This window comes from Rhopilema esculentum, chromosome 17 (assembly GCF_057945365.1).
Source record: "Rhopilema esculentum isolate cy_ngs chromosome 17, ASM5794536v1, whole genome shotgun sequence".
NCBI classification, from domain to species: Eukaryota; Metazoa; Cnidaria; class Scyphozoa; order Rhizostomeae; family Rhizostomatidae; genus Rhopilema; species Rhopilema esculentum.
In genome coordinates, this window is record NC_142831.1 from 573325 (window position 1) to 592559 (window position 19235).

At 37.0% G+C, this 19235-nt stretch overlaps 2 protein-coding genes across 4 annotated transcripts; both read left to right on the plus strand.

Moving 5' to 3' along the window:
* Positions 1–139: 139 nt before the first annotated feature.
* On the plus strand, positions 140–10535 carry LOC135682666 (bcl-2-like protein 1). 2 transcript variants are annotated; one of them, XM_065197662.2, is made up of 3 exons: positions 140–578; positions 844–1288; positions 7422–10535. In XM_065197662.2, exons 2-3 carry the CDS (start codon positions 848–850, stop codon positions 7542–7544), a joined length of 564 nt encoding a protein of 187 aa, XP_065053734.1. In that variant the 5' UTR covers positions 140–578; positions 844–847; the 3' UTR covers positions 7545–10535. The 2 variants fall into 2 exon arrangements, with proteins under 2 accessions (XP_065053734.1, XP_065053727.1); XM_065197655.2 differs by having other exon boundaries at positions 140–1288.
* Positions 10536–13768: 3233 nt separating this feature from the next.
* On the plus strand, positions 13769–19157 carry LOC135682638 (bcl-2 homologous antagonist/killer). 2 transcript variants are annotated; one of them, XM_089113514.1, is made up of 4 exons: positions 13769–14315; positions 15743–16009; positions 16867–17178; positions 18383–19157. In XM_089113514.1, exons 1-4 carry the CDS (start codon positions 14064–14066, stop codon positions 18503–18505), a joined length of 954 nt encoding a protein of 317 aa, XP_088969640.1. In that variant the 5' UTR covers positions 13769–14063; the 3' UTR covers positions 18506–19157. The 2 variants fall into 2 exon arrangements, with proteins under 2 accessions (XP_088969640.1, XP_065053683.1); XM_065197611.2 differs by having other exon boundaries at positions 13785–14315; positions 15761–16009.
* Positions 19158–19235: the final 78 nt, after the last annotated feature.

Consider the following 19235-nt stretch of genomic DNA (forward strand, 5'->3'; position numbering starts at 1 on the left):
GAGCAGCATGCTTCACTTCAATCACGATGCAATCAAGTACGTCATTCAACGCCCCCTTCCTTCGGGCTGACTTGGTTGTCAGGATGCAGATAGATGCTGAAAACTAGATCCAAGCCCCCAAACAGCGCGCCGTCTTGCTGCTGTTGTTGGTGAACCGAAGAAGGCCTGTTTGAACCGAGGAAGGGAAATTCAGCCGAAAAGCTTTTCTTTTGAAGGAGGATCACCGTAACTTTTCAGACATCGTTTTCGACTGAAATTATTTGGGACCAAGCCAAGTAGAAATTCATGGGCGTGTCAGCCAGGGGGTTCCTGAGATAGCGATCAATTATACTAGGAAAGCCCGTATTTCGAAATCACTCTCCATGCAGAAAGTTTTTTCACAACATTGCACCAAGGGAGCTGAAGTAAAATTCTGCATTTTATTATTTCATGCAGAGAATAACGACATTTTACTGAAAATAGTGCATCGAAAAAGGATTCTTCATTCGAATGGAAGCTTGTGTCGAAAATATGACGAGGAAGGCTGAATTTTGAAAGGGAATTTGGTGACTTCAGCAACTTCGTTGTTCAACGTCGAGGTGATAGTTTATCATTACAACGCAACTCGAGTACTTAAATTTGACTGTTAAACGTGGAATCGACGAAGTAAATTTTGCTAACAAGAATCTTAAAGCCGAAATTGCCACATCCTAAACTCGTTCGTTTGGTCTATGATCAAAGACAAGAAGATCAAAAAAATTCTCACAATCCTCAAATTTTATTTTTTATCGCAATTAATACAGCGGGAGTGAAAGAAAATTGATTTTCGCAGTTTTATTCATTACATGTTTTATTATCTCTTAGACTTATGGCAAACGCACAATCTTCAGACAACCCCCATACGGCAGTAATCAAGGATTATGTTGCATACAAGTTAAGATGTCACGATCTCCATATTCCAGGATACAATCAGGAACCCAGTTCTCTGTCTGAGCCTTGCAAAACTCTGCGGCGAGTTGCCGAAGAACTTGAATCAAGTAATAAGGAACTTTTTGATAATATGTGCGCACAGCTGAGCATAACTCCCAACACGGCCTATCCGACTTTTCAAGGAATAGCAGATGAGATATTCGAGTCTGGAAAAAACTGGGGGCGAATTGTTGCATTTATTTGTTTTGGGGCAAATTTAGCAGTTTATTGTGCCAGTCGCGACGAATTAGGCCCCCAGTACGTTGACAATATTATCAATTGGGTTTCGAGATATATGACAGCAAGACTGGATAACTGGTTAATAGCTCACGAGTCATGGGTAAGTCACAAATTATTGTCATTCATATATGTATATCATATATAATTTTGCTTTTAGCTAGAATTCCATTTTCACTTCTTCAACAATTGTAAAATTTAGCACTGTGTCAAAGAGTTATTTTTCATCAGAGCTGTAAGCATTATGGTGACCTAAACTAGATCATACTAAGCATCACTCTGGCAACAATTCGCATGATTAAAATTCCTAGAATACCCAAACGCTGTTTATTCATATTTTTTTGAAAAAAAAAACATATCAGTTCAGTTTTATTGATAGGAAATCTTTATGTTGGTTACAAAAAGGTCCTTTAAACTACTAGAAACACTGTTTTCCCTGTTTTAAAAAGCCTTTGCCAAATTTTCACCAAATTCCCAGAGGACTCAATTCTCAAAACCAATTGGACTGTGGCAGTAATTCGTTTTACAGTGGGGGCCAATGCCCACAAAAACAAGCTAATTTGCTGACAAATGATATAATTTACTGACAAAATCATGTCTTAACTGAAAATTTAGTAAAACCTGGGGAGACTTGCCCCAACACCCCCACAATTTCCACCACTTCAGTTTGGGTGAGTTTTATAAACTACCTGTACTTGACTTTAGAGTTGAAATTATAGTCCCATTTTACTGGTGAGATGGTTTCTTGCAATTTAATCTCCTTTGATGCCAGGGAATCTGGAAAGCTAATTTGAAAATCACACCGTTTCTTGAGTTTTCATCTACTGCATTTTTAATTAGAAGTGTTTGGATACCAGTTCCCTCATAATGCAAGTACCTTTGCAGGTAGTTGAATGTATAAAACTGACCAATATGGCGTAGCCTGTAGTTAAGATCCTAATTTTACTTTTCAGCAGTGTTGAAGGGCATATTAAAATTTGATACTAGAAGATCCAAACTTTTTATTACATTATTTGGAGAAGTTACAATGTTATTTGCAAGTCTTATAATGGAAACTTTATTTTGAATTCCAGTTAAAACTACAATTACAAATCTCACTATTACAAGGTAATTTGTAACTGGCTAGCCTGTTTTTACAAAATAAGACTGTTACAATCGTAGTAAAGAGAAAAATAATGATAATAATAATAATAATAATCCAATGTTTTAACAGGATAACCTATCAGTACAATATATACTGTTATCATCAGGGTCCTGATACTTAATAAATTAATGGTAAAAGATCTAAAAACTGATTACAAGAGTTCAATACAGTCCAATCTAAAGGTAGAATAATTTTACATCAAATGAGTTTCTAAAAATCATCTAAAAATAGTTCTAGATTCAATCTTTCTGGCACTTAGTGGCAAGTCATTAAATGCCTGATAGTAAGAACCTTTGCATCCAAATTCTGTTTTCATTTGTGGCAACTTGACTAGATGTTTGTCGTTTCTAGTATTTTCCCATGAGCATTTATAACAAAGTAATCTTTCATTGCATCACAGACATTTCTTATAGTAAAAAGCAGGGCTATGGTGTCATGCTCTCCCTTTGGCATGACCCTAAAGAATATAAGACACCACAGATGTTGCGACTCTTGCTTGAAATGGTTTAGAATGTCTGCTAGTAAGTACAGTTAGGCTCAAGTTTTGCCAGATCTTCACAAAACCAGGAAAAACAATGATAAATTTCTGAACATGGATATATGCTTTGTCAAGGACTCGAATCAAGGCATTGAAGCCCATTTCTATTTGTAATAGAATGTTTTGAACTTAGAAGTCCCCAAGTCTTAAAAATAGTTTTATATTATTTTTGGTGTGTAAAGAAATAAGGAAATGAATGGGCAAATATATCGAATGGGAGTAACACAAAACAGTTTAATAAGGAGGGCAAGTCTGAACAAGCAGAACATTATCACATATTTCATTGGATACTGAGGTTTAAGTATTGAGGTTATTCTAACATGTTAGACATAAAGTATATGAAATATATAGCTAAAAGCTCCCTAACCCTTCCCTTGTATCACCTGTATATTAGATAAAGGAATTCTGCTCCCAATTCATAGCAATTAAAATTTCTTCATAAAATCCAAGACTCTTTGTATGTCAAAAGTTATCCCCCTTCTCTATAGTTTATACCATTTTTGTTATCCCTGGCAACTTTTCTTATTTGAGTTTGATGAATTCTTGCAGATTTGCACTAAGCATCTTATGGTGCAAGCAATATTCAGTTTTCTCTTGACACCACAATTTTCATGACATTCTTTGTTCACCCAGTTTTTCAGTTAGAATGAAACTAGTGTGATGAAAATCCATTTTAGGGACTTTCCCCCAAATATATTCTGAAATACTGGCTGGATATTTCATCTCATTTTCCTCACCATGCGCTGAATTCTGTGTTCTAATATCATTAAGGAAACATGCTAGGCGAGTATAAAAGCTTGGTTCCCACCATGCAGTAGCAGTTTGAACAAAACTTTGATCTATAACTGGCAATGGGATGAAGAGAATTTCCCAGGATTACCTTTCATGACCAATGAACAGGTGGCTGTGGGAGAAAGATAACAACAGGTTTCTGAATTGTTTGACTGTGTGAATTTTTAGAAAATTGAAGTTTTAAACATTTGTGAGCTTTGTTTCACAAGGCAGGTTTACCCTGTCGGCCTCCATGTGGCGCAATTTTAAAAGCCATATGTATGAATGCTTTTTGTCGCTTCCTAATATAGATCAGCTACAGGTGTCATTTTTCTGCTTGTAGTTGTTATAACTTGCATTACATTTGAATTGGTATTTAATCTGGGTTGAATACCAATCCAGTCTACTGGAAACAACCTGTATTCCTTCTACCTGCTGAAGCATCTGCATTTTCTTTCCTCTAGATCAGTGGTTCCCTTCAATCTACTCAAGTCAAGGGGTTAAAAAACAAACCATCATGGTCACATTAGAGACTTCATTTCATTATGCAGAGAGGCATTTAAAATCCATTTGAAGAACTGTTTTCAATAATTCTCCATAGGCTCTTCTAGAGCAGGCAAAGGGTCCATTGCCTTCCACTTTTTGATAGCAAAACTTTCTTTTCATCCCCCCCCCCCAAGTTTGCAAGGCATTCCCCATGACATGCAAGCTCACTTTAACTACCTCCCTCTTCAAATTTTCACAGGTATCAACTCTTCAAATTTACTGATATCAGGCACCACAGAGAAGGGACTGAGGGTACATGAAAAGAAATGAACCACCTGTCAAGCCTGTTTTTATTCGGTTTTAGTCCCCCCCCCCCACCACTTTTTTAGACTCCTACTTTTCACAGCGCTCTGTGTAGCATGGATGTGTATCCATATACACATTCTATCTAGTGTTGTAGTGACTATCCCACCACCCCCCTCCCATATGTAACAATCTTTCCTTGCCATTGCCCGCAAAATGTCAATTTCGAACTAGCCTGTGGGAAAAATGAATACGTCCTGAAAAAGCATTACATTGTGCGGCTGTTTATCTCCATTTCACAATAGCGAATGCGTCATCGAAATGCCCAATTGCCTGGGAACGAGGAAATTTTTGTAGGCACGTGATAGCTTTAGCATTCTTAGAATGGCTAACGGCGTCATATTCACATCACGAGAATCGGGAATGCAGTCCCGACATCATGCAAGGAAACCACATGATAAGATACCGAACAAGGCTGGGCCGCATAATAAGAATTCTTATTCTGTGACTAACTGAGCAGTAACCAGCCAATTCATTCCGCAGATTGGGGCGTAAAGCCGAATTACTAAATCCACACCGCGACCCTGCTGTAGAGAGGTGTAAAGTGGGGGCTCTCAGGGGGCGCTCAGGGAGGCTGAACTGCCCATGTAAGTGCAAAAAATTGCCCCTTTCTTCGAGAGGGCTCCCATTGTATTGTAATCTTCAAAGAAGAAACCCATAAGAGGAGACTGCCGTGAAACGGCATCAAGTTGTGCAACATGTGACCCCTAGAACCAAATTTGACCGTAACGGGGTTAAAGCCTAGGTGTAACCTAGATGATTGTCCCATTGATGGCCACTTCTAAGGCTGGACGAGTTGTTCACATCTGTGTGTCCCCGAAAGGTTTCCTTACCGGTTCACTGCCTACCCGAAGATTTGCCTCATTTTTGGCTGAAATTCTGAACAAGATTATACCGTTTTCCCCTTTTTCCAGCACAGTTATGCCGGTTGAAAACAGCCTGTGTTCCAGACCCCCTAACTGCAAAGTAGACACAGGAAAATTGAAGATATAATTATTTCAGGTATCATGTTTTCAAAATTTCAGGACAGGTATCATGTTTTCAGAATTTCAGGACAGGTACCTTGTTTTTTGGAATTTAATTTCAGGACAGGGTCATTAAACGTTTTCTGGCAGGCTCAACCCATCATTTTTCTCCAAGGTAGACCCTAGGGCTTCCATAGCAAGGAGAGGTGTGTTTTCTTGCTTGCCTGAGCCAAGAGTTAATTTGATCCCGGCATACCAAGCATTAAACAAATACTGTTTTTATCGTCGTTGGTTTCACTGTCGAGGGCCTTCGAGAGCATGCGCAGGCCATGGGCGGAACGAGACGAACGAGCGAAAATCACCGAATGAGTGAAACAACTCTAGTCGTTAAAAGAACATCCATAATAATAATGATTGGGTTTCGGGAGTTCTTTGAGTCATGGAGTTATTACCCTAGCTCAGTGGTGGCGCAAAAGATTAGTGACGGAAGGGTTTGACCTTGCGACAAGGGGGAGGGGGCTAGGTTGAGCCTGCCAAATCGGAGCGCAAATCAGAAAATTCAGAGCCAAGTGATTCACAAGAAAAGTTTTATTGATAGAAAGTTTATTTATTTTCCGCGAGGTTTTACTGTATTCTTAACGGTTCAACTTTGGGGAGAGGGTGGGGCGATCACAATCAAAGTCTTAGTAGCCCTAAGGGATTTTTCATTGGCCCTTATACCACTTGTTGGTAAGTCCCTGGATTATTTTTATTAAATATTGCACAGTATTGCAATAGTCCTGCTAACATGATACTAAGGTGCTGGAGGTGATACAAAAATACAATTATAAGTTTTTCTGGTTTAAAAGTGGAAGTTGTGCCACAATACACCTCATAGAGTAAGATTACGCTTTTGTGGTGATATGGGAGTCCAAGTATTATTTCCAACACTAAACCGTTTGACTTGCCCTCGTCCACAGTAGTCACAAACTCAGTAGGACTGAGATGAAGTAAAGACTGTCAAGTCAATACTGCTATGGATTTCACCGCTTTTGGAAACCGCCATGTTAAAGGCATAAGCACTTAGCTAGATATATATGTTTAGTGCTGTTCTACAGACTCCAGCAACTGCTTCAAGAGAAATTGATATAATAAAATAAGAAACAAGCGACACTGCAATGTGTATCGAGATATTCGAAGGACAAGGGTGGGTTATGTTGCCTATTCGTTCTACATTCACCCCGTGTGTGATAAATAGCTTGTTACCAGGGCCCTCCAGAAGCAGTTTTATTGATTTCTACATTACATTGTGTTATTCATTATTTGGGATCCATGCTTGAATAAAATTGTGTTTATTTTGAATATAAAGGCAAGCCTGAACTAGAAACAGTTGGCAAACTGATCCCGGATGGTTTGCTTATTATGTTCTGTTTATGATTTTGACTAGTCGCGTGCAGATCTTTGCTTGTCAGTGTACCTGGCTGTGTGGAATCCACAGTTTCAGTTTTCACTAAAAATACACGAAAATTCTAGCGTTGCATAGTGAGCAAAGTCGCTTTACTGTTATGATACAAATGGCCGTTCAGCCTCCCCATTTCATTAGAATGCCCTGCTCATCTCCACATTTGTTCTCCACCCTTTAAGGGAGATATTAAATCTGCTTCCCTCTTCCCCCTCTCCCCTCTTCCCTCCCAAATTCATATCGAAATGCTGTTTGAATTACTTGCTTGAAGTGTACGCTAAAAGCAATGAGGAAAGGAGGCATCCTGCCTGATTTTGCTTTAGAGCAGGCAAGTGCCTTCTTTAGCAGGCACTTCCCTTGTGCGCTCATGAATAGTATTGACCATACACGATTCGCCTACGGGGTAAAACTCTTCAGATGCCTGGAAACGTTCCTTCATCTTTCCTTGTGGAAAACACTTAATACTAGGGTTGCTGTTGAGTTTCTCTGCAGGGCTGTTTGATTAACCGATGTTTCATTCTTTTGTAGGATGGATTTGTTGAATTCTTCAAGAAAAGAGATGCGTCGAACGAAGCTTCAAAGCATGGTCTCGTTTTGTCAACCCTGGCTGGCCTCGGAATTGGCGCATTACTTATGCTATCTTGCAAATAACCATGGCAACTTATCCCTAGGGGACAACTTGAATACGCGATTTAGGGATGTCTTTGCCCTCTTTAGTAACCTTACACATTGCCCCATTAGGCCTGAAGCGACAAAACCATTCATATTGGTTAGTTTTCTTAAAATTTCATTATTTCCTTTACTTAAATAACCGACTTGATTAACCGGTCTTGTGATTGTATTCCCATCAAAATATTTAGCAAAGGCATTTCCTTTTTTAAATGAGAATAAATCGAGTATTCAAGTTGTCTCCTAGGATATTTTTTATTTGTTTTGGTGTTGTCTGCAAATCATGGGGAATAACACTATCAAGGGGATTTCCCCTGGGAATATGTCCAATCATCGATGAGGTAACCCTTGAAGATTGGGCGTAGTCTGCTAGGTCATGATATCTTGCACAGGAGATACCTTTCGCATGTCGAAGCAAGTAAACTGCATCGCCAAAATATCGTAACTGGTAATGTCGCTTTTGAGTGATATCTCACTATGCACTGTGTAGCGAGTATTGCTAGATCACTTGGTGCCGAATCATGGCATAATTTTAATTTGCTGCCAATATATCATGTGCAATTCCCACTTACAAATGTTACCGAAATCATTTTATGCACAAACGAGTATATAATATAGACTTATTGATAGTGGGACCTATTTTTCATTACCAGTCCTTCTAGAAGATGGTCAGAAGAGGTTTTACCATCGACTAAATAAATGCTCAGAAATGAGTTTTATTTTATTTAATTGCTGTACTACAAAGCTATGAAATGCCCTATCTGATTAACCTTTTCATTGTTAGCCACGAGAAGCTTCAACCGGAGCCTCTTTAAATTATGCCTCTATCGGACAGGATTGTTTAAATCTTAATTTCTTTCGTAACGCTCAGGTCAGTATCTTCAGCATGATATTTAAGAACAGTAATGGAGTTGAAGAGTGTGACGTAACTTTTTGGCTTTTTAATGGACCATCGCTTGTAATGTTCTTCGCCACTTGATATGGTATGATGCAGTAATTGTCATAATGATTTAACGTCTAAATTAGTAGTTTATATTCTTTAAGTATATTTCGTCGACAAATAATCATAATGGCAATACAATTACAATTCTTTCCAGTTTCACCACAGTAATAGATGTACCATTATTTTATATCTTCCCATATAAAAGATGTATTAATATCTTCCACAGTATCAGATGTACCAGTTCATTGCGTCACTGACGTTTGATATCGTGTTCTTAGAATTAAGTTCATGTTTTCACTATATCTATTGTAAAATGGTTTTTTTAGGCAAGTTTTTTAGGCAAGAGAGACTTCTCACAGCGTTGGGTAGACACTCATGTTGGTTACACGTACTTTCAGTTACAGTTCAATATTTCTACTTAGATGTGTAGTTTCTTACTCAATCGCACCTTGTATCGACTAAGTAGAACCATGCATACAATACTTGGGCGGGTGCTTTGGGTCGAGCCCCTTCAATAATTACAAAATGGATGTGGAGCTTCTTCTCCCCTCTCTACGGTTGTTTGGCATAATCGTAACTCGATATATTGAAACAAGTTTGAGCCATGCAAGGTATTCTTGGGATATTTTGCATTAACTGCTTTGTCTTTAGCTTCTTTTCTTCCAGGTATTTTTGTCGATCTTCTATTTAATTGACCCTTTGATATTGTTTTGTCGTTTCGACATAACACTGGGAATGGTTCAGCTGAGTTGATTTGATTCTAATTTGGGATTCAGGCTTAAGTATTTTTTATGTTAAAGAGCTGTATGATACATTGTTCGGTTCTAACTGCATTTAATTTGTAATGGAATCTTTAAAAGCAGGCATTGAAGTTAGCCTTTTAGTCATTTAAGACTTTACCTTGCAATTGAATCAGGATTTTCGTTTGTTTGTAAACGGCTCAGCACCTGTTGACCATTGCAGTACCGCAAACAGGGTTGTTCCCCCCAGCCCCTCGGAGATGGGAATTTGAAAAGTGTTGTACTAGACTTTTTTGCACTGCTTTTGTAAAAAAGTTAAGCATGCTTGTTATAGCTTTTGATGAGCACGAGAATATAGGCATCCCATGCATGGCAAGAAATTGGCAATGATAGAGCGCTTTCTGAGCTCCCCAAACCCATGCACCTCTTCTGCCCATGCTACTACTTGGAAGCGTGTGTTCAATTTAATTTTACAACAAACCCAACGATTTTATATGCGATTGGTGCTGGGCGTTAATCGAAACTTGGTTTGAATGTCGTGGTATTTACGTCGTAATGTTGTAGTATTTTTTAGTATGTTATAACTTTGGCAAGCCCGTAGCTAGGCCTGTGGAGTAGGGGTGGCAGATCCCCAGACCTGTTGCAAGATCCCCAGACGTTTCAGCGAGTCTTTTTTGAGTTTTACTTAGCAGCGAAAAATGTTTTGAGCGTCAGGCACCATCTTAAGAGGCTCCAATAAACATAATATATGGGTAATATATGGATAATAAGAGATGCAAATAAACAATTCTCTTGCTCCAGGGGTAGCATTGCCACCCCATGCGCCCCTTTGGCTACGGGCCTGAACTTTGGTACATTTCGCAATGTTAAGAAGCATAGCAGGGCTATAGGCAAGATTAGAAGATTGAGGGTGCAGTTGTTTTCAATCAACTGAAATCAAAGGTAATTTTGCAGACAAATTAAAATAATTGTGATGTAAGTGTATGGAAAACAAAAGGTTGGTGATTGTTTGGGTGACAGCTGCCCCTTGGCCCGCTTACCAGTGTGTATGGGCTGCATAATCAGCTGTTTTGTTGAATATATACGTTGCCACCCACTTCAGGCGTTGAAGCAGTTATGTTAATGTATTAACTGTAAAGCTTACGTTAACAGTCACGCAAGTAATTTATAATCAACATTTTTACACACCCATGTGCTACCGTTTAGTTGTTGATTGTTTGAATTGCGCAAATCGTAGGTTTTAGTGCATTTGTTATTTCGATAGTTACTGATATGAGAAGTCTAAGGGGACATTGTTGTAGTTTTTGAGCTAAGATGAGTCTTTTTGTTTATTACAATCACAAAAAAGGTTGAAATTGCGAAGGCACCGGAAGAGTAGTTTTCTTCATTTATCTTGTAGACAGGGAATTTTACATAACAATCTAGCAAACTGGGTAACCGAAGTTTTTAAAGTGTAAATCATAAGAGTAAAAGCCACTGATCATTTCAAGCCCTGGGAACATTCTGGCAAATCTGATGATACTATCGGAAAGAACGTGCAAAACTGAGCTAAAGATCTCAAAAGAGCAATGTGATCTGACCTATAAGCAAAAAGTTATGGCTTTGGAAACTTTTCGTTTTGTCAATCAACTTGCTTTCTGAAGTTTCCTGATAGTGCAGACGCATAGCAGTAGAACTGTGCATGTTACGATAATAGCATAAAGTTAGGCACAAGTACACAATCCGATATGCTGAATAAAATGAAATTCATATCAAGCTTAAAAATGCCCCCAAAAGCTATTTTTGGACTGGGGTACTGTTACCCAGTCCTCTTTTAGGTATAGTGCTACAATGTTCTTAACTTTGCAAGTTAAAACGCTAAAACTTTTTCTGGCGTTATTTGACGTGCTGGATAAAAAGAGATGCAAAACAGCTTTAAAAATTCCACAAAAGCAATTTTTAAACTATGGTTCTTGTACCCAATCCCATATTGGGTCTCACACAATAACTTTCTAACTATGCAAATTGTATAACTGAAACTTGGCTTCCTGGCGTAATCTGAAGTGCTAAATGTAGACCTAGATTTAAAACTTCACCAAAGTCTTTATTTAGACTGAGGTATTTATACCTAGTCTACTGCTAGTTATCGCACTAAAACTTAATGACTAGGCAAGTTGTACAACTGAAACTTTGTTTTCTGGTGAAATCTGACATGGTTAGTTAAATAGAGTATGTCAAGTCTGCGAAACAAACAAATAAACTACTTAAATACCTATAAAATATATTTTTAATAAACTTGTTGTGCTAAATGCTTTCTAAGATCTTTTTGTTTTGTTTTTGCTAGTTGAGATGTGAATCGCTTGCCACATCTTCTTAGTTAAGCTCTGATAAGAAACATAGTCAGAGAGCATAATCAGGGGCATTGCTAGCGGGGGGTGTAGGGGGTGTAACCCCCAATACTTCGTGAATTCGTCGGTAAATCTTCAGATTGTTTATAAAAACCTTTGTTTGTTGGCGTAATTATCTATCAGTAGGTGAAATAGCACCTAAATTCTTCTCTATCTATGTCTTCGTCGGTAACTTTTTCTATTGATGACCCCCTAGTCTAGAATGTCAAGCTTATAATTCATAAAAATTAGAAAGAAATGTGAAAGAAATTGCTGAGCATCAACACATAAATTCTACAAGGGACTATTAAAAGTTTTCAGAAATAAATAATACTCCATTCAACAAGTTTTGCTTTCTTCAAATTGCAGAGAAAGAAACTGAAGTTGATTTGACGCATACTGATGAAGTAGCAAATAGCGTATTGGCCCCAAATGATCATGATAAAATGATTTTTGCTCTTCGCAAATCCTCAAATTGGTCATTGGGAATGCCAATGACCAATTTTTGGTTGCTGAAAGGCAAGGCCAAAATCATAGGATCACACCACAAAAATACGTTGCAAAAACAGCCGGCGCCACCGGGGGAGAGGCGGGGTAGACATGGCCCCCACTTGCGAAGCCAGTAGTTTTAAAGCTGTAGTATAAGAGGTAATAGGGCTTAACCCCCTACTTTTTTAGCCTTGGTCCCCCACTTTCAAATTCGTGGTGCGGGCCCTGCTGAAGATGTTACCACTCCCCCAACACTTTCTTATCAAATATGTCCTCCCCAGTTCTCCCCGTGGTGCCGTTACTGCAGCACTTCAATAATCATCAGGGGAGTCACAATTGAAGGGGGGCTGGTAAGTCTAGAGTGGTTAGAACTTGCAAAAAGAAGCATTGTTCCAAAGTTTGGTCAAAGCCGCAACCATGGTTAGCGACAAGAAAAACTTTGAAAATTTGACATTCTAGGGAAGACCGAAAAATGGATCTAGTCTATTAACAGAGTCGATTTAGAGCCAAGGAAAGTCTCAGCCAATATTCGTGAACTTGTTACTATAATCATGTTCAATAATTGTGGCTTTAATTTTACATGACGTTTAAAAAGGTCTTAGAAGAAACTTTAAAGCGCAAAAATTTGAAAAAGTTTAACCAATCAATCAATCAATCAATCAAAAACTTTATTAATGTGTCAAAAAAATATTTAGCTTGCAAGCTAATCGGGAACACAACGAAAAAGTATATAAAGTTAAATTAGAGCATAAAATATGTAATTACAGTATAATTATTAAAACATAAAAATTTCTAAAAATCCTGTGTACGACTAAACTAAAATCTGCAATCTAAAACAGTTTCTATGTTTATTCTTCTTATACATCTTTTGAATTAGTTTATTGTTGGCACCTCCTTGGTGGCTCTCTTTAATTTGCTCCGCAGATATGGGCCAAAGTATCTAACTGAATGTTTTCCTTCCTTTACGGTACAAAATTTTGGAATTACAAAGTTGTTGTTTTTTAATTCATAAGGAGTTTATTTTATTGCAAACATGTCTTTTCTAAAATGTGGGGCTATGCCGTTTTTTACTTTATACATAAGTATGACAATGTCCTGAAGTCGCCTATTCTGGAGAGATGGCAGGTTTGCTTTCATAAGGAGTTGAGCATATGGCGTAGACTTATCATTATAAACAACTCTAAAGGCTTTCTCTTATAGTCTCTCTATCTTTCTTTTATCTGCTACTTTGCAGAAGTGCACTGCAATATGTTAAGTGAGGGATAATGGCCGACTTGTAGATTGTTAGTTTCGCATTGGTAGGTATTATATTACGAAAACTAGATAAGATACCTATTCTCTGACTCACTCTCTTGCAAAAATTGCTGATATGAGTGCCAAAAGTTTGCTCATCGTCAACCTCAACACCAAGCAGCTTAAGACATCTTGTTTGTTCTGCTTCATTGTTTTCATCAGCCATCACTTATTATCTTTATATTGCTTTTCTTGCTATTTGAATCACCATCGCTTGGTATTTGTTTTTGTTTGCTTTCAGATTATTGTCCTTGTACCATTGTGAGGCTGTCTTGATGTCTTCATTCAAACGCATCTCGACTTCATTACCGTTGTCTCCGAAATAATAGATCTGATGATCGTCGGCATACATGCTTATCTGAGAGTGCATTATTTTGAAGACCAAGTCAGTTTCACTTCCTCTTTATTCATGGCCATCGCTTGAACTCGGTATTTGAAGCATCAATAATCTTGCACCTAATATTTCTATATTATTTGGGAATATTGGGCAGAGTACTAGGTTTCGATTCCGAGCTAACTGCGTCATTACTCATCACTCATCCCCAGGCTTCCTGTCTAGCTGTTGTCTGAAACAAACGGATGGTTGGAGAAGGCAGCGAGTGGGCTGAAATGTTTCTGATCTATTTTTGACATTTATTTTGGCAAAGATATATAACCACCTGAACGAAATATGGCAGAAGCAAGGGTACGTAGTAAGACATCAGGATTGGTGGAAAAGCAAGTGGAAAAAGACGGCGAATGTTCGAAGCAAGGTGGAGAAGTTTTCAAGCAGTTTTTGTATGAAAGAGTAGGGAGCGATTCAAAAGAAGAAGCAAACAAGGAAGACACGAGCGTCAGTGAGATTCCAAAATCCGTTCCTAGCCAAATTGTACATGAATTTTCCGACAAGCGTGCATTGACAGAGGAGCAAAAGCTTGGAAGGGTAAGCAATCAACGGTATTTCCTTCTCAGGTGCGGCCGATAGGCCTAAAAGCTAGGCCCTCGCGTCTTTGTAGCTAGGGTCTTTATGGGAGCAAGTTTTTGACTTTCTTTAACGGCTGGTTTAAGCTATTTGTCCAGCTGATTATATCATTTTGCCAAACGTTCTTTCTTTTAAGTGGAATTAACAGGCCTGGATTTAGGGACAAATGAGGTACTGTGTTTCAAGTAATGAGACCCCTTACTTAGATCCTGAAAGGAGATAGCCTGATACATCATTACCTTCAATTTGAACAAATTTTGAAAAACGCAGGCTAAGATTTGGATAATTTTTTTGGAATTTGAAAGCAGACTGTATGTGCTGAATAGATCATAGATGAATATTTAACCTTGGAGTTTTCAAATGAGATTAAATGAATTTGTATTGACCACAAGAAGTCTATGTGCCTATACAAGTGCTGCATCAACATTAACACACATAAAGAACAGAAAACGCATGCAAAATATAGAGATATGGGGAGCAAAGAATAAATTTCATATTTAAAAAGTAAGGTTACCAATTTAGAGCAGCTTTTAAATTTGTTATGTCTGAGGAAATTAAGTAGATCAATCTCATTTTAGGTCAATAATATGACCCAAAGCTAATTTCATTGATAGAAATATATTTTAATGCATCTAAACAAGATTTTGCAAACGTTTTAGAAGGAAGATTGCCAACAGGGTCTTGTGCTTAAGCCCAAATTAGGATAATGGAAAATCTGACACTTGGAGAGATTATCAGTTACCAAGGAAAATATTTCATGCTTTCTGTTCTATTATCTGGGTTCTTCTAATTTATATATGTCAGATATAGAACCTAGTTTTCTAGAAGATTTGTATTTGCATGCAGACAATTTTTTGACAAAAACTAGCAAAATGCAAAATCTTAGTTTCTGCATTTCTAAGTGTTTTGTAGAATTCCCATGCTTGGAGGAGCTTCTGTGTCATTTGTGTGCCTTTCCTTCTTTTTCAAAGCTTATAAAAACATATTTAAGATTCACTATGAGCCAAGACTATCTTTTCAGGATGGCACTTTTTTCTATTGAACAAGAAGGAGCCCAAGGCAACCCTTTGGTCAAGGGGCAAAAATTTGTCACAGTGACTTTTAGTGCCCATATTGGTCAATCTCATGTAATGTCAAGACAACATATGAAATTCATATTTATTGTTCAATATTTGTTTTCATTTCAGATAATGTTTTGTTGTATTCCATTCTTAATGGTTTGTTGTCTACCATTTAAATGCCAACCTTAAGCATGCATTACATTTAAAGCAAGTTGTTAAATGTCAGCTGAAGGGGAACCTAGCTTTGATTCTTAAAGGACCCTTGATCACTAGTTGGCCTTTGTTTATGTAAAATTCATAAAGTTGGGTTTTGCATCCCTTCTAAAGTATTGCTCACATTTGAAGGCAGAAGCAAGAACACCTACTGAAGAACCACAAATGGCTGCAGGGCAAGAAACAAATGATGATGAATTTGCAAAGCAGACCAGAAATATTTTCAAGCATTTTATGTACAAAAGGCTAACAAGCCAAATAGAAGAAGATGCAAATGAAGGAGACATGAGCGTGGGTGAGATCCCAAGAACAGTTTTTAATCAAATAATACGGGAATCTGCTGATGAGGGGGCATCAACAGAGGAACAAAAGCTTGGAAGGGTGAGCAATCAACTGTTTTTCCCTTTCTGATGGAACCATCTTATGCTAGGTCCCTGCATCTTTGTAGCTAGGCTGCTTTATGATACAGTCATTTTATGCTGTTCAAATGAAGGTAACCATCTCTATGTTATGGCATGTTCTTGTGTTTATCACTTTTTGTAATGTTTAGTTAATTAATACCAGTGTATTAATACTTTTCAATATCATGGGTATGTCCATGACCAATAACTATACCTCATCAGTTACTTCTTCAAGCTATTTTTGAAGCTTTGATAGTTTAAAAAGATATCCAGACTTTAAATCCTTGTATTGTCTTATTTCTGAAGTTCTGATTGTCTTATTTTCTAATGCTGGTATCTAGGGTAATAGGGAAAGTTCTACATGCTTCAGATGAAATAGGCTGAACAACCAGTCTGTAGATATAAGGTGCAATGTTATTATTAACTGCTTTGTTATAATTTCAAAGCACCTGGCTTGGCAGCCTTTAGTTAAATGTTTTCAGTACACAAATTATGTTAACACATACTGCTCATCTCCTCTGAGATTGGCAACCTTGATGAAGCTTGGCTCTTTCCAAAAACCATAACCCTAACAACCTCTCACAACTCAAGTTTCTGAGGCCATGTCCAACAGTCAGCCTTAAATTTTCAATAGGGAATGGATATTAGAAGTTCAAATTTCTGTTTTTCTATGAAGCTATGTAAGTCTAAGTGGCCTTTTCCATGTAATGACCCTGGTTATAATCTGTTTTAGTCTATGAATTAATTATAAAATGTCAACATTATTTTTTCTAGTTTGACTAAGTGTTTGTTGAAGGTGGTTGAGTGACAGATTTTTGTTTTAACTTTTGTCAATAGGTGCTGGTTGGCATGGCAGACAAACTTAATAAGAAGTACCATCATGAGTTTGTTGAGATGGCAGTTAGTCTTCGACTTACCCCAGATACAGCTTATAGTACATTTGCTAAGATAGCACAGAGACTCTTTCAAGATACCATAAATTGGGGAAGGATTGTAGCATTACTCTTATTTGGATACGAAATAGCAGTATCTGTAATAAAGAAAGGAATGGGAGGAATACGGAATTTCTTAAAGAAGATTGTTAACTTCGTTGTTACCTTCATTATCAAGGGACAAATTGGAAATTGGATAAGAGCACAGGGTGGTTGGGTATGTATTTCATGCTAACATTTGTGTCTAATCATGTAAAAACTTATTTTATTGAAATTGGGCTCAAAATTGCCAAAACTTCAGGATTAATTAAGTATGCATTATAAATTAATAATTCCACATCCATACCATCTGACACCACCATCGCCTATTTTAATTTGGTGCACTTTTTAGTCTGTTTACTTTTGCTTTTATGAACTAACTAACCATGTCTAACTAATTTTCTAACTATAGCCTGCGCAAGCCATGCTCAAGATGAATTTGTGAGGGCTTTTTCCCACCTGCACAGTTTTTCAAATCAACATTCTCATTTAACCCGCGCAGTTTAGCTTCCTAGTGTTTGTACTACCTACCGCTAAATATCAAGGTGTTAAACTATTGTATTATCTGATAATATGCAATGGAATAGGAAATGTGTTCACACGAAAGGAATAACAAATAGTGTGATTAATGTTACAAATAATTAAAGTAATATTACAACATGCTGTCAAATGCAAAACAATTTATTTTCAATTCATGACATATAAACTAGGCATTCTCCAAAAAGCCTCATTTCAGCGGCAAAACCTAACAAAGCTTTGCTATATTCCAAAAAGTTTTTTCCTCTCTTGTCTCATCTTAAGGAGTGGAAATAAAAAATTTAAAGGTTGTAATACACACAAATAGGCCTTCTTAAGGTGAATAATGTTTAAGGAATTTGCAAAGTAATGTATTTTTGCCTTTGTACTCAAATACTCAAATGTAAAAAATTAACCACAGTTCTGCAAGGGCTAATAGCCCACGCTGCCAAACAGCTTTTTATAGCCTGAGTTTTTTTTCAGAGAGGCTTGTTACTAACCAAGCTACTAACTAAACTAACTAATTAGCTAAATATTAAAACTTGTATGGTAACATTTATATCATTTCATTTACACAGTATGTGTTCTTTCGATGCTGGTTTTCTATTATAGTTACAACCAGATTTTGTTTGTTTGTTGCAAAATGTGATGTTTATTGATTTCATGAATTTAATTACTTTGTTTATGATTCACAGTAACTTTTTCACAACATTTAAGAAGCTGCCCTTGAAGATGAAATTGGATATGAATCTAAAATTACACAATAACTTTCTTTACTTAAATGTATTTTATGAAGGTTTTGTTCATCCAAGCAATTTGTAATTGTGTTAGCAACTGGATTAAATATAAAACCATTTTTATTTCAGCTGGCCATTATTGATCCCAGACATCACAATCAAGATATATGGCTAACAAGACTTGTTGTTGGATCTGCAATGGCAGCCATTGTTTATTTCTTTGTTCTTAAATTTGGTCCAAAAAACAGTTAGATTGCTAACAAAAATAATCCTTCTGTAGTACAGATTGCCACAAGACATTAAAATTTATGACAAAATACCCATTAGAAGTGCAAGTCATTAAGAAAGGAAAAATGTTGTTGGTGGCATCAAACAGGTAAGCAGTGAGAGCATTTCTGGGCCGCTTATAAGGAGAAAGTTTCTCTACTATTTATCCATCAATTTTCTCCCACTGGGAATATTCAGAAATTTCCTCCATATGAAAAGGTCTTGGTATGAAAAAATGAAACACAATGTATCCACATTTGTGATAATTGAAATCCCAATAAGAGTTTAGGAACATTTTCTATCAATAGAGCTGTCACGCAACTTACTATAGGGCATTTTTACATTCATAGTTGATTGTCAAGATAATCATGCTTTGTTACATAATGTTAAGAGAACTTAATTTATCAAGATAAAAGACTTAAGATAGCACTTTTGACACTTGTTTCTAAAAACTCTTATCAATCTGTGAGTGGTGGATTTTAAAAGTTACTTCAAGGGAAGCTAACTAATGAATTATTCTCATTAGCATGTCTGGAGTCACGTTTTGAAAGTAAATGTGATGTGTTCTAATGACATCATCATTATAACATTGTTGAAAACCTAACACAAGATTATTATTTTCGTACTATATACATGATGTTTGACGTTATTTTCTTAGTGGTCATCTCTTTAACAAAAGTTCTATTTTGAGAATATATTAGCATTGTGAGTATAA

What these genes read in the sequence shown, in the direction of transcription:
- LOC135682666 (XM_065197655.2), top strand. Translation starts at nt 848, where the DNA reads ATGGCAAACGCACAATCTTCAGACAACCCCCATACGGCAGTAATCAAG. An exon ending in TAATAGCTCACGAGTCATGG is followed by an intron (nt 1,289 to 7,421) that starts GTAAGTCACAAA and finishes ATTCTTTTGTAG; the next exon opens with GATGGATTTGTTGAATTCTT.
- LOC135682638 (XM_089113514.1), top strand. Translation starts at nt 14,064, where the DNA reads ATGGCAGAAGCAAGGGTACGTAGTAAGACATCAGGATTGGTGGAAAAG. An exon ending in AGGAACAAAAGCTTGGAAGG is followed by an intron (nt 16,010 to 16,866) that starts GTGAGCAATCAA and finishes TTTTGTCAATAG; the next exon opens with GTGCTGGTTGGCATGGCAGA. An exon ending in TAAGAGCACAGGGTGGTTGG is followed by an intron (nt 17,179 to 18,382) that starts GTATGTATTTCA and finishes TTTTTATTTCAG; the next exon opens with CTGGCCATTATTGATCCCAG.